At 54.6% G+C, this 14068-nt stretch overlaps 4 protein-coding genes across 4 annotated transcripts; 2 read left to right on the top strand and 2 right to left on the bottom strand.

Annotated features, from left to right (window-relative positions):
• Positions 1 to 20: 20 nt before the first annotated feature.
• CkaCkLH20_10130 (uncharacterized protein) lies at positions 21 to 1639 on the top strand (the record flags this gene model as incomplete). The annotated part of the gene is made up of 2 exons (XM_038892844.1): positions 21 to 1523; positions 1592 to 1639. 2 exons carry the CDS (start codon positions 21 to 23, stop codon positions 1637 to 1639), a joined length of 1551 nt encoding a protein of 516 aa, XP_038741764.1.
• Positions 1640 to 3477: 1838 nt separating this feature from the next.
• Positions 3478 to 5313, top strand: CkaCkLH20_10129 (GMC oxidoreductase; the record flags this gene model as incomplete). The annotated part of the gene is made up of 1 exon (XM_038892843.1): positions 3478 to 5313. One exon carries the CDS (start codon positions 3478 to 3480, stop codon positions 5311 to 5313), a length of 1836 nt encoding a protein of 611 aa, XP_038741763.1.
• Positions 5314 to 5380: 67 nt separating this feature from the next.
• CkaCkLH20_10128 (uncharacterized protein) lies at positions 5381 to 7476 on the bottom strand (the record flags this gene model as incomplete). Its single annotated transcript, XM_038892842.1, has 3 exons — positions 5381 to 5804; positions 5852 to 6077; positions 6129 to 7476. 3 exons carry the CDS (start codon positions 7474 to 7476, stop codon positions 5381 to 5383), a joined length of 1998 nt encoding a protein of 665 aa, XP_038741762.1.
• A 1237-nt stretch (positions 7477 to 8713) lies between these two features.
• CkaCkLH20_10127 (beta-endoglucanase) lies at positions 8714 to 11035 on the bottom strand (the record flags this gene model as incomplete). The annotated part of the gene is made up of 3 exons (XM_038892841.1): positions 8714 to 10484; positions 10543 to 10811; positions 10904 to 11035. 3 exons carry the CDS (start codon positions 11033 to 11035, stop codon positions 8714 to 8716), a joined length of 2172 nt encoding a protein of 723 aa, XP_038741761.1.
• Positions 11036 to 14068: the final 3033 nt, after the last annotated feature.

Raw genomic sequence — 14068 nt, 5'->3', positions numbered from 1 at the left:
CTAACCCACGAAAGTTTCCAATGGCCGACCTTGACCGGAGTCGTCGCCGGGTAGAGCTGAATAATCAGCGTCTTCACTGGATTTCAGTTCTCGTAGATCTTGCAGTTTTCTATCTCTTTGGCCTGGCGTTTACTCTTCTGTACCCTCATATTGCAACCTTCTTTCCAAGCTCAGGCTTTGACCTTTCGAAACTGTATTCCCTCGCATATGACGAGCGCTTCTACCAACTCTTTATAGGCCCTTGCCGCCTCCACAAGGACGGCGGCCTTCCGCATGCAGGCTGTATACGCCTCATACACTTTCGGCCAGATCCCGACAGCTCACCAGACTCTGCCGGCCACTTAGTCGTAGAGAACCGGGTGTTCCCAATCACTTCGGCGCCTACCTACCGCGCTCTGAGCTACACCTGGGGTGAAGCATTCGGCAAGCCTGGCGAACACAGCTTCACGCCACGCTCCGCACTCTATGGAGGCCAACCAATACCTAGCAATCTTGCATCCGCTTTCGACCGGCTGGCGCGTCTCAATCTTGAGGAAGATGAGTGGAGCGCCTGGTATTGGGTTGACTTTGTATCCATCGATCAAGAGAATATTCGGGAGCGTGGGGAGCAGGTCGGCAATATGCACCGCATCTATCAACAGGCCGAGGCTGTTGACATCTGGCTTGGCCCGGCAGACGATTCTGAAGCTTCACAGGTCACTGAGGTCCTGCGTTACATTGTTCACCATGCTGATTCGCCCGGAAACCGATGTAGACCACGGTTTCCTAACCACCTCATACCCGATAGGGAGTGGGACATCCTCGCCAGCTTCTTCTCCCGCCGTTGGTTCCACCGCCTATGGACGTTGCAAGAGTTTGCGCTTGCAAGCCAAGTGCGCATCATGCTCGGCGATGAGTACATTGATCCCGCCCTGCTCTGGCGTGCTGCGACGTTCCTCTATAACCGCGCTATACCTCTTCCACTGCACTACGGGCATAATCACTCGGCGGGCTACGCAATAGTCCAGTTCAGTATCCTCCGGAAATGTGTCGAGGATACTGACCAACTCCTCAGACTTCTCCCCATGTTTGCTACACGGGAAAACCGGCGGCCAGATTACGAGACTGTGTTGGCTTGGTTATTTTGGCGTAGTGCCGCCACATTCGCGACTGACGCACGCGACTACATATATGGAATTCTGGGAATCGCAGATACCATCATGGAAGACCTTGCACAGGCCACCGAATGCAACAGCAACGTGAGCCGTTGCGCTCCAGCATACACACCTATCAAGCCCGACTACTCCCTAGACACAGCGAGAGTTTTTCGAGACTTTATCATCCGTCTGATGTATGGCAGCGTGGGCATTCGAGCCATGACGCTCATACAAGGGAGAGGTGAGATCGGCGCCTTTGAGTCTGGACGTGAGCTTCAACGACACGCCCAGCCGACGTGGATCGACCACGAGGGCAAATCTCCATCTTGGATTCCCAACCTCGCTCACAAGAACATGTTCCCGCTATCTTCCGGCGGGGGGCCCTCGGTAATATTCAACGATACAGAGCACCACGTTTCGCAGAGCAACGTCTCAGCGTATGACGTGTTTGGCAGTTCATCCAAGTTATCTTCCACACAGCGTTTCCATATCCGAGATACTAACCTCCACGTATTTGGACGTCGTATCGGCGTTGTAAATCATTCATCGCACCGTCTTCCTTACGCGGAGGAGCCATTGCCCTGTTTGGAATTCGCTATCAGCACTTTGGATCTTCTGGCCGATGCACGCCCTCACGATTCTGTTACTGAAGGCCCTGATCAGGGTCCCAATGCGCTAGAGTCTCTGGTGAGTACTCTGGCAATCGGCAGCTGGGAAGCCCCTATTTCGGCGAGGAATGACTCAGGGCAAAGTTGCACTAGGATACTTGATGCGCGGCGGATGGAGAGTTTCTATGCCGGTAGCCTCTCTACGTGGGCCTGCATTGATATAGCACAGCGCAGTAAGCCTATCAGCTTAGAGACGTTTATGGTTGAATGGGATATATCGCGGTATAGTAAGATCTCAGGATTGTCTGCTAACTTTCTTGAGAGGCGAGTTGCGAAGTGGAGCGCGCCAGAGATGACTTTCAAATGGGGCAATGTATTCGAATGCGTATCACACGGGGATCTGCTAGAAGAACATGTTGAGTCCCAGGAGATATGCAATACGCTCGTCAGCCAGTTTCACTGGGCAAGAGGACGGTCTTTGTCCTCTATCACGCTCGATTCACAACTTCTCAAACGTCAGCACGTCACTGGAGACAGTCACAGCCATCAGGGAGGTGATAGCACCCTCTTAAGTCTCGGTCCAGGCATGGCCAGACGTGGTGACGAGATATGGGCGTTGCAAGGCTCGGAATGGCCATTTGTCCTTCGACAGCGTCATTGGGAGGAAGATGGTGAGCCCACTACTGGTAATAAATTAGGAGGCATCAGGTCTCGCTGGTGGTGGCCATGGGACGATAGCGTGGGCGACGGCTCTAGACCTGCAGTCTACGAGCTCAGAGGAGACGTATATGTTCACGGACTCATGCATGGGGAACTGGGTACCCAATTATCTCATGACCTAGAGGAGATCATCATTTCTTAAGTCTATGGCAATTTCTAGCTGAATTTTTCCATATCGCTGCCAGTATAACGTTTACGTTTGAAAGTCGTGACTGCCCTTGGGTTATCAGTGAATCGTGGTGTTATTGCATGTGCCACAAGCGTTGCAGTTGCATACCCAACGAGTACACATCAAGTAGGCTTTACACAGTACCCATGCAAATCAACCCAATCGACAATACATGCATCTCCAAGATAGATCAGTATCTGAACATAGGGTTCCTCAGGTTTTCCTCAACATGGTATCATTAAGGTTTCTTCACCTCCAATGAACCAAGAAACCATGAGAGTGTAACTCAGGCGATCACTTACATCTTCAATGCCGATTCCGACTTGGTTACCACGCCGCATGCTTCGGCATGGCATACCATGGATAAAAAGCCCTATGCATGGCTCCTGTCAGCACGCCAATGCAACAATCCCCGTCACTAAACCGATTACTGCAGCGCCCAAAGACGTCAGTTATTCCGGCGGGCTTTCCTGCATGCTGACGCCCGACCGGGAATCTAAAGACTATCGATAAAAAGACCTGGTTGAATGTGACGATAGAATCCGAACTGGCCTAAGACAGCCCAGAGACCAGCGGGTAAATTCTCTGACCCGCGCCCCGGTGATCCATTGTCAGGGGAGCTTTCTCGGTACGTTGGTGTAAGCATGCAGACACTCATTCACACCCATGCTGTTTTCCCCATGATCACGCATTCTGTCGTCCGATTGACCAATATCTCACGCAGCTTCTGTTGTATTTAAATCCAGAGTAATCCATCACTTCCGAAGATGTGCATTCCAGAGCACCCTACGCTCATGCCAGCGGGCGAGAGGCATCACGCGCATCGACTTCAAACTCAACAAAGATGACGCTATCTCAGCTCCTCATCCTCTCCGTAGCGAGCCTCGCCGCCGCTCAAGACCGCCTGTTCTCCTCCGCCTTTGGCTACCCCGGCCGCGATGCGAGCTTCGACTACGTGATTGTAGGCGGCGGCACCGCCGGCCTGACCATCGCATCTCGCCTTGCAGCCACGTCAGCCTCCGTCGCCGTCGTCGAGGCCGGCGGCTTCTACGAAGTGGAGAACGGCAACAACAGCGTCGTCCCGCTCCTCTCCCTCACCGGCATCGCCTTCATCGACCCCACGCCCGAATTCACCCCGCAGCCACTGATGGACTGGTCTCTCGTCTCCGAGCCGATCCCCGGCGCCGGCGGACGCAGGGTCCACTACGCGCAGGGCAAGACCCTCGGCGGCTCGTCCGCGATCAACACCATGTCGTACATCCGTGGCACGAAGGGCTCCTACGGTCTCTGGGCTGAGACTGTTGGTGACGATTCATTTAAATGGGAGAATATGTTGCAGTATTTCAAGCGCTCTGTCGACCTCACCCCGCCGAATGAGGAGAAGCGGCAGAACACCAACGCCACGGTCGTGTTTGATCCGTCCGACTACGATGAGGAAGGCGGCCCGCTGCAGGTCTCGTGGAACAACTGGGTTGACCCGACGTTGACTTGGCTCGCGAAAGTCATTTTGAGCCTCGGCTTGACCATAAGCCCGAAGGGATTCAGCAGCGGTGAGCTCGTTGGTCACGGTGCTTGGGTACCCTCGACGATCGAGCCCGAAAGGGCCCAGAGGTCGACTAGCGAGAGCAGCTTCTTGCAGAAGGCGATCAAGGATACAGGAATCATTGTTTACACCCACACCCAGGCGACCAAGATCCTCTTCAACGGTACGCAGGCTACGGGGGTCCATGTCAACTCTCAGGGTGTCGATTACATTCTGTCAGCAAACAAAGAAGTTATTCTGACTGCCGGGACCTTTCATTCACCACAGATTCTCCAAGCATCCGGCATCGGTCCGCGTGAACATCTCGAGGCACTCTCGATCCCTGTCATCGCCGATATCCCGGGCGTCGGCCAGAACCTCCAGGATCCCATCCAAATCTTCGTCGCATATCCCGTCAGCACGCCCTCCGCCCAGTCCCTTACCGCCGACCCAGCTCTCAACCCGGGATTCATCGATGAGTACCTTAAGTCCGGGACAGGCCCATACAGCTCAGCAGCGGGCTTCTTGGCCCACGAGCGGCTCCCAAACTCAACGCTTGCTAAACTGACCCAAGCCACCCGCGACAAACTCGCCTCCGTACCGTCCGATTGGCCCCAGCTGTCCTTCATCGTCGGCTCGTTCTCAACCGGCCCCGGTCAGACCAGCGGCACACTGGCAGCTTACCTCCCCCTCGTGTTTTCCCGTGGCAACGTCACCATCACATCGCCCTCGGTTCTCGAAGCACCGCCCAAAATCAACCTCAACTGGCTCTCCGACGAAGCCGACGTCGAGCTTGCCGTCACGGCTGTGAAACGTCTTCGCACAGCGTGGGCCTCAGAGTTCGCCAACAAGCCTGGGTTCAAGACGGGGCCCGAAGGACTTCCGGATGATGCCGTGCAGACCGACGAGGAGATTTTGGAGTATGTCAGAGCCAACGTCGGCCAAGTCTGGCACCCTGTTTCAACCTGTGCCATGGGGAAGGAGGAGGATGTTGAAGCGGGCAAAGCGGTGGTGGACAGCCGTGGCCGCGTGTTTGGTGTTCGGGGGCTGAGAGTGACTGATGCTAGTACTTTCCCTTTTGCGATCCCAGGACATCCGCAGTCTGCGGTGTACGCTTTGGCGGAGAAGATTGCGGAAGATATCATCACTGGGCGTTGAGGGAAGAATTGGTCCAGAAAAGATAAATCCGAGTTGATAATCGAGCGTTTGTTGGAGACAATAGGAATTATGCCAACATAATGTACTTATCCTCGGGTCCAGCACCGCACGCCGTCGTGAGCGCGACATCCAAAACCTGCCCAATCCCACGCCTCTCAGCAATAGCAGTCTCTTTCCAGACGATGTGCATCACCCAGAACATATCCCAGGCCTTATTCTCAGTCGCCCGCTCAACGTTCGTGGGCAAAGTGGACCCCTCTGTCGGCAGTAAGCACTTTGAGAGGAGGACAAGCTCGACTTCGGTCCCTGGCGCATATGCGGACTCCGCTATGTTGTCGAGATGGAGAGATCCCACCAGTTTCCCGTCTTCGGACAACAGTGGCGTCCCTGGTACTCGACCAGACGCGTGCGCTGACGAACCTGTCGGGGTGCCGGTTCGGAGTTTCAGGGAAATTGTATGGAAATGCAACAGAGGATAGGGTGGATAGTCCCTTCAGGTATGTTAGCTCGGGGCTTCAGACTGGGTAAGCAGTCTTACGGCATCTTCAGAGGAGGTCTGTTATGCTCCTTGAGCTCGTGGTTGTAGCCGTATTGGGTGCACCAATACCTCTTATCCTTCCACTCACTAAAATCCTCCAGCTCCTCTCCAATCTCTCTGGTTGAAAGCATATCAGGGCTCCTATACTCAATGAAGTTTTTGGCCCATCGGTTTCCCGTTATGTTTCCGTCGTCGTCTTCTCTGTGCGCTCGATACATGCGCTTTTCTGTGAAGTGTAAGCATGTGACCGAGCAATCTACTGTGATTCAGTACTTACCGCAGCCTGTTGGCCTCTGGGCGCTGTACAGTATTGTGCGATCATCCGGCTTAACAACCCGAGATGCAAACTTATCGTACTCCGCCTGGCTATTCACCAGCTCCGTCTCGAAAAGCGTGACGATCCTGGGGGATCCGTCGGGGTGGCATCGCCCCTGGTCTTTGAAATCCGGCCGCATGCCGAACCCAGAACTACCCGTACACATGCTCCATACAGAGTTTTCGGTGAATCTCTGGTCTTCAAAGCCATCGATTACATGCTGCGGCAGTGAGCCGGCGTACTCGGACACAAGACGGGTGAATCTGCTGGGTTTGTCGTAGTCGTTGTTGAAGAGAGTCTCGAGACTGTATCCCTGGTCCCAGCAGCACCACCTGACGAAAGTCTTTTCCAATATCCATCGACGCAGATTATCGGTGCTGCGTGTTATTTCACCGGATTCTTCAGCCCAGGCTTCGTTCTCGGTGGGCCACTTGATCCCGCCGGCCCAGCCCGCCCAGGAGTAACTCGCGAATTGGGGCCTTCTCCTCATATTTCCCCCTGTTGAAATCCAAAGCAGACTGAGGTCGAGGTAGTATGCTGGCAAACCATCTAAATGCCAAGAGTCCAAGCCGACCGTCAAAACGCGGAGTATGCCGGATGCAGCTCGGAGCGCGTCGCCGTCGAGTATGAGTTGTCTGTTTGAGTAGTCTTCGAGGAGGTTTTGGTAGGCTCTCCATGCTGCTTGGTTTCCGTCTTGTAAAGTTGTCGTGCGAGCAACATTGTTGTCACCCGGGTCCAGCCAAGTTAATTTCAAATCCGCAGCTGTTTCCTGGCTCCAGTTTGCGCACCGGCACCGGAAGTACAGCTGATTGTTGACAAAGATGACTGCTCTGTAAGACAGCACCTCTTCCTGGAGGGTCCATCCGCGGGTCCTGTAAACCGAATGTTCAAGATGCCAGTCAAGACCCTGTACCGCTGCCATATGGACAACGGTATTCAGTTGGGTAGTAATCCGTGAGCTGAGAAAGCATTCGGGCTGACCGCTAATGAGTGGTGAATTTGAGTCGGTGCCGGCGGCTGCAATAATGACGAAGTATGCTCCCTGGTAGATAGAATTCATTATCTCTACCCCAAAGCTGACATCATGCACATCATCGTGAACTAGGCAGAGGGCATCTACCCAGATGTACCTCTCACCGAGAGACTTGGTGAAGTCGATGGCATCGTTAATGGTTCGTGGGAGGTCGGATCGGATCTCAGCTAGACAGCCTTCTACCTGAAGTGACTCAAAATTCTCTTTGCTGAGTCGAAAGACGGGCATCTGGCCCGCGACATAGCTCAGTGCCACATATCGGGTTTCCAGCGGCATGTGTCGCAAGCACCCCGTTTCTATATCAAGAAGACGGATGAGTGCGGGATCATCCAGCTTCATGTGCCATGATGGCTTGCCCTCGGGGTACTTCAAACCGTATGAGTTGAGTTGAGTGTCAAGATAGCTACAACCACTACTCACCAGAACCTTGGGGATGTGGCGACATCTGTCTCCGTGATGCTCCTCGCATTTCCCGAGCCAAATTCGCGCCAAGGCTACGTGATCGACTGCTCCTTTAAAGGACCTCGCAACAAAAGGCCCTTGTTCCGGTAAAATGTCACGAGACTCATTTGCTATGAACATCAAGCGCGGACCGATCCGCGATGAATAGAGGAGACGGAAGCAGTGCTCATCGTTAGGGAGGACTACCTTCACGTCCCCCGAGACATCTTCGGTTTCTGCGGAGATGGCTTGGGCGACTAGCAGGCAGAACGGACAATCCGGTCTGTTTCGGACTTGCGCGACAGAACCAAGTGAGTAGCCATGTCGCAGTTGATCTTCAAACGAAGAAAAGTGAGCTTTCAGTTGATCGTGTGTTGGCAACTGCTCCCGGACGAAACTCAGTATGCGGATTGTTTCGCAGAATTCGGTACAAGGTTCGTCGAGAATCGCGTCGCCCATGCTGAATTTCCGGTCCAGACTTCGATTTCAATTGGAGGCCCAGGAAATCCGTAGTATGTTCAGATTGATTCACGTGAAATGAGAGGCAGCTGGGTGAGATTGGAAGTTCATACACCAGCTTTATTGCCCCTCAGCTATGTAGCTGCCTAGCGATCAACACGCGCTATTACGCAGCCACGATGACGACGGTGTCTGACAAGATGAAGGAACCAATCGCATGATAAGCGGACCAAACCTTAAGCGTTTCGACTACATCTCACCAACACATTCATGAGGTAAATGAAATTGTTAAGTGGACAATACGCTCATGGTAGCGATTGATAGATATGTCGATGGGAAGATGCTCATGGGTGCTGGAAGGAAACACCAGAAGCGGCTGGCTCGCAGTGACAGGCACCCATCGGCACCTGGTGGCGGCCGCGCACCAAAAACACAAGGAAGCAGTTGAGTAAATGAGGAATCTTATTTCTTGATGCTTTTTCGGCATGCTTCTCTACCCTCCTAATTCTGACCGAAGGGTATATACGCTCTATGTGACCATATACATATAATACAAAGGAAGACCACAGATAAAGGAAAAAACGCTTGTTAATCGAACCTCTACCCTCTTCGCTTAGATGACCAAGACAGCCAGCGCCGCAGCCAAAGCGAAGGCACCGGAGCCAACCTTTCCAGCGCCGGCCTGGACAGGGCCGGTGGTGGTCGCGGGGCAGGCAGAGCCGATGCAAGGGGCACCGGTACCGACGGGGAAGCGGGCGGTGGTCAGGGTGCCGTTGAAAGGAGACGAGGGAGCAACGACGAGGGTCGTGGGCATGGCTTCGGAGACAGTGGCGGCGGGGGTCTCGGGGACGGGCTTCTGAGCGGAAGTGGTCTGGCCGGCGGCGGGGACGCTGGCGGTGGAAGCTCCGGAGCCGGGAACGCCGGGGGCGCCGGGGTTCTGGGGAACAGCGGTCGTAGCCGGGGTCTCAGCGCCGGGGACGACGGTAGTGGTAGCGGGGTTCTCGGCTCCAGGGGCGACGGGGGTGGAGGGGTTCTCGGAGCCAGGAGCCGAGGGGTTCGGAGAGGGAACCGCAGGGATGCCAGGAACGGGAGCCGTGGGCGTGATGATCTCGCTGGTGATAATGGTGGACTCCTTGCCGACAGGGCAGTTGGTGACGGTAGGAGCGCACGAGGTGATGGTGACGATGTTGGTCTTGTAAGTCGTCAGGAGGGCAGGGACCTCAGGGGCCTGGGTGGTCACGGGGACGGGCTTCTCGGCCTGGTTGGTGGTACCGGCGGCGGGCTTGGTGTAGCTCTCGACGGGGACAGCGGCCGTGGTTGAGATGACCTCTTCCTTGGTGATGGTGGTCTTGGAACCGACGGGGCAGTTGGTGACGGTGGGGGCACACGAGGTGATGGTGTGGACTTCGGTCTTGGAGACGGTCATGGTGGTGGGAACGTCGACGACCGGGCAGATGGTGGTGGTGACGGGAACGACCTCGGTGACGATCTCAGGGGTCTCTCTGGCGGGGCAGTTGGTGACGGTAGGGGCGCATGAGGTGATGGTCTTCACGTTCGTCTGGTAAACGGTGGAAGTGGCCAGGCGGGTAGGCAAGTCCTCGACCGGGGACTCGACGGGCTTGGCGGAAGCGGTGACGGAGGGAGCAACGGCGCCGGATCCACTGGCGGTAGCAACGGGCTTCTCGGAGGCAACGGCGGTGCCGGAGGCGACAACGTCGGTGGCAACGGCAGAGCTGGCAGCAGCGGAAGAGGGGGCAATCTGGCTGGCAGAGGCGGTGGCGTTGGCCTCACCATCCTTCATCTGCCAGATCTTCACGGACTTGACCTGGAAGTAGACATCGGCGAAGGCCTGGGGGTTGTTGGCGACCCACTCGTTGCAAGTAGCGCCGCCGGCCTTGGCCTTGCATCCGCCCTGCTCCCACATGAGTTCGTTTCCGGCGGTGTTGACGCTGCAGAAGTCGATGTTCATGACCATCTTGGCGTCGCCGAAGACCTTGTCGGCCTCGCAGACGCTAGTGGTGAAGCTGGGGGTTCCCCAGGTCTCGGGCTTGGGGTTGGTGGCGATGTCGGCCGGAGCGTTGGCGTGGGTGAAGCCCCAGACCTTGACAGAGGTGTCGGTCCATTCCATGGCGTAGATTCCGCCCTCGGCGGATCCGAAGGGGGCCGTGGCATCGTGGCCGGAGCATCCCTCGTTGTCGGACTGACCCGGGGCGTAGTTGGCGCAGTTGGGCTTGCTCATGGTGCCGGTCATGCCCGTGCCATCCATGCGGCACTCGCCGACACTGCTGTCGGTGTGAAGAACGACCTTGTTTACACCATCCTCGTTCCAGGTCTCGTAGATGTCGATTTCACCGGCGGCGGGCCAGGGGTTGCCGACGGTCCAGCTGGTGATGTTGTTTAGCACACCAACACACACAACTCTCATATGGGGAAGATGCTTACAAAGCGGGCCAAGCACCGCAGGCAGGCTTGGGAAGGTGAGAGAAGTCGGTAACGAAAAGACCCTTCCTGTACTTGGTCTTGCTCTCGAGGCGGACGGAGCTGCGGCCGACGCCCTTGGGGTCGAGGGTGGAGGTAGAGTCGACACCGAGGTAGAGCTCGCCGTTGACGGTCTTCAGAAGACCCTGAGCCTGAGCCTCCTCAGAAGACCGGTAGTTGACATAACCGCCAGTCGGGTCGACATTGTTGTAGTCGCCGGTGGAGTAGTCGCTCTACATATAAGATGGGATCGTCAGCATATGCCGATCACATCATCGACTATCACGTAGTCTGTAATGTGGGCTCTTTGCAGGGTAAAACGTACCGTGAAGAAGCCGAACTTCTCGAGAAAGTTGGTGGAGTCGTAGTTGTCGGCCAGCTGGTAGGACTGGGTCGCAGAGACGGTCGAACCCAAAAGGAGGGCGGAAGAGAGCGTGGAGAGAAGCGAAGGCGTCATTTTGGGCTTTGAAATAAGAAATATGACGGAAAAAAGACAACAGAAATTAACTATTCGAAACACAACACAAAACACAATAGCGACTGACGAAGATCTTCAAACTTAGGGAACGAAAGAATGAAGGTCTGTTAAAAAGGAGTGACTAAGATACCGAAAAGGGGAATCTTGAAAGAGGATGGAGAGGAAGGCCTAGATGCCACGGGCGCGTGTCCCATGGGGTTGGCTCGTTCATCTTATACCGAGCCGGTAAGACGGTCGACCCAGAGCCTCTCCCGACCTGTCGATTCGCCTGCAGGGCCATGAGATGAAATTCCTCAGGGGTTCAACCCGCTCGCCTGTTCTCCAGCAATTCCACTTCATTGGGTATCCGTACCCGAGTTCCAGCGAGAAAGCGAGAGCCTTGGTGGGCAGAGCAGAGCAGGGCAACATCGGAAAACGGTGGTTCACCAGGGGGGCGTGTGAGCGAGCCGGGAGGAAACCAAGAAAGAGACTAGAACACAGCCCCCCTGACAAGCCTACCGATTCTGGAGATATTCAATGACTGATTCGTTCTGGTTGGGTCTCTGAGTGAATAAGACTGGAGAGAATGGGTGTGAGTGGAAACGTTTATTCTTCCTGCATGTTCCTGCATGATCTCAAAAGCCCCGAACAGACGACAACCATACACCCGTACGGAATTGGGCTAGATACCATCCGGCCTGAAAGCCGGGAACGGGACGGCGGTTGGCTGGCGGTTCAGGCACCGGCCGCGCGTGGGTGGTCGTCGTTCGTCGTCGTCCCGAGGCCAGTCGTTGTGGAGGCACATGTGAGCCCACTCCATGCCAGGAACACAATCGATGTGGATGCCGGCGGGCGAGATTCCGTCGTTCCCCTTTTTTCTGCCAGGTTTGCATTTCCCACGCTAGCCATGCGCCGAGCAGGGGTTCGGTTTGCTCAAGCCGCCCGAGATCTTGATGGCGCTGTCACTGTTTCGGACATGATTGGCAGACAGATCTTCTGCGCCGTTGCATCGAACCCTCTAGGCCGGCGGCTGTCTTTCCAACTTCATGCCTTGACTGGAAAGAGAAGTTGGCGTGAATGGACGGCAATGGCGCTGCCTCTTTTTAGTCTCGTTACATCAGAACGACGGGCCGTACAGAAGCGTGGAATATCAACTCTCCACGGCCGGTTTTCCCACTCACACCACCACATGATTGGATTATCCAACCGTGAATTTTTTATACACGAGCTTTTCCTCCGTCTGCGTCCCGCTCAGGGGCTCGCTCCCGTTTCGGAGGACATGGTCCAATCGGGACGGCTGCAGGGCTGGATTTCGCGGCGTAGCGGCGGCGTTGGTGTTCGAATCCGTCCTAGCCAAGGGTTTGTCCCTCGCGGTGGAGCGGTTGGAAAGCGGCACGGATTCAATGTGGATTCTTTTGGTGTTTTAACGGCGACGATATCCGTAGGGCCCATGCTTTTCGATGCTGACGGCGTGGGTACGATACGGCTGGAGCTGTCCGTCAGCAAGCATCCGAACTGCACAAAATGCACACGGATTCCCTCGATGTGCTGTTAAAACTCCGTAGCTGCATTGTTTTTGTCGAATTTCTGGTTGCTGATGGGAAGAATGGTGCTCGCTTGTTGTACGTGTTCTCCGCTTTAGTCCTCGCTTGGCGGCCCCCTAACAATATTGAGAAGCAGTATCAAGGAATATTTTCCGATCCTGGGCTGGACGTACTAAATTTGGTGTTCCTTCATCTCCTTCACCGTCGCTGACCGACTTTACGGCAGTCTGGTTCGATGGTTGGCCTCTGATAATGGTTGTAATTGCGCTGAGCTGCGCCTCGTCGAAATGGTACGTTGCCGTACTGGTATCTTGATTTGGCCAGTGGACATTCGTACTTTGGGCTACAAGAAATTCACACTTAAGTCAATGTATTTGTGCATCAAGATTTGAACACCAATTCTGTTGCTGCTGCTGCTGATGGCCAAGGACATCGATTTCCCGTCTCGAGATCATGCTTCAAGCCACCAGCCAGATCTGAGATCCCAGCTGTCTTAACAGCAACGCTGCTATCGTGGACCCGTCGATAAGCCGAATATCCATTTCCTGGACACAATCCGCTAAAAGGCCGCACTAAGATCCCACATACCGAGAGTTCAGAGTGTCGTAGCTCTTCGATTAACGATGCGCATTGATATCTTAGCCCAAAGATCTTCACTCCAGGTTCTCTCTGTCTGCACTGGACAAACCAAGCTGTCTGAACGTCTGGACCGCACCGCCGCGGTGGAGACAACCGGACCACACTCGCCTAGATCCCCTTGTAACGGCATTGACGGGCGTCTACCAGTAAAGGAACTGATCGTCACTTGCCTTGTTTTCAGCTGCTTTTATTCTGAGACTCACCCCAGCTGCCTTTGGCTTGCTGAAATTCTTGGAAACGGTGACACCGTCGACGCTTGGAAACAGGACGTCGCCACAACTGAAGAACATGTTGACATCAAGTCCGCTTTGATTTCTTGGTTTCCAGCGAAGGAAATCATGTTATCGCATTTCGAGTGTCAATCTGACATTGCCGAATTGAAGTATGTGATTGTGTTGTAACATTTGAATTGTGAAACACACACTATGAAAATTTGTTTGCCGTGGCCGCGACTCATGGTGTATTTATTATGTTAGAATCCGACAAAACCTGTTCGCTGTGTTCTGAATCCACATGGCGTGCGCCGTGTTCCTGTCCATTGTATGCAATTCTTACGTGGGAATAGCCTCATAATGTGTTAATCCACTCCAAAGACTCGCACTACTGCGCCGAATCAGTTTGCCAAATTCTCATTCTCTTCCGTCCTCCCAAAGAAATTGAAACAGATTGTGCCGTATTTGCACCGCTTGGTCATTATCGTCACTTTGGAGGTTCAAATAAGCCTGCCTCGACTCGCGGAGCCGAAACTCTAATTAATTGCGAAGCACTTTTTTCACGCCCTGAACCTCTTCGAAGTCGAGGCTTCCCTGTCTAACAAAAGCCTTCAAGCTTCTACGTAAGCTAGCTAGAA

This window comes from Colletotrichum karsti, assembly GCF_011947395.1.
Source record: "Colletotrichum karsti strain CkLH20 chromosome Unknown Scaffold38, whole genome shotgun sequence".
In the NCBI taxonomy this organism is placed as follows: Eukaryota; Fungi; Ascomycota; class Sordariomycetes; order Glomerellales; family Glomerellaceae; genus Colletotrichum; species Colletotrichum karsti.
Note: the sequence above shows the minus strand (reverse complement) of the source record. Positions and strands in the feature narration are given on the sequence as shown.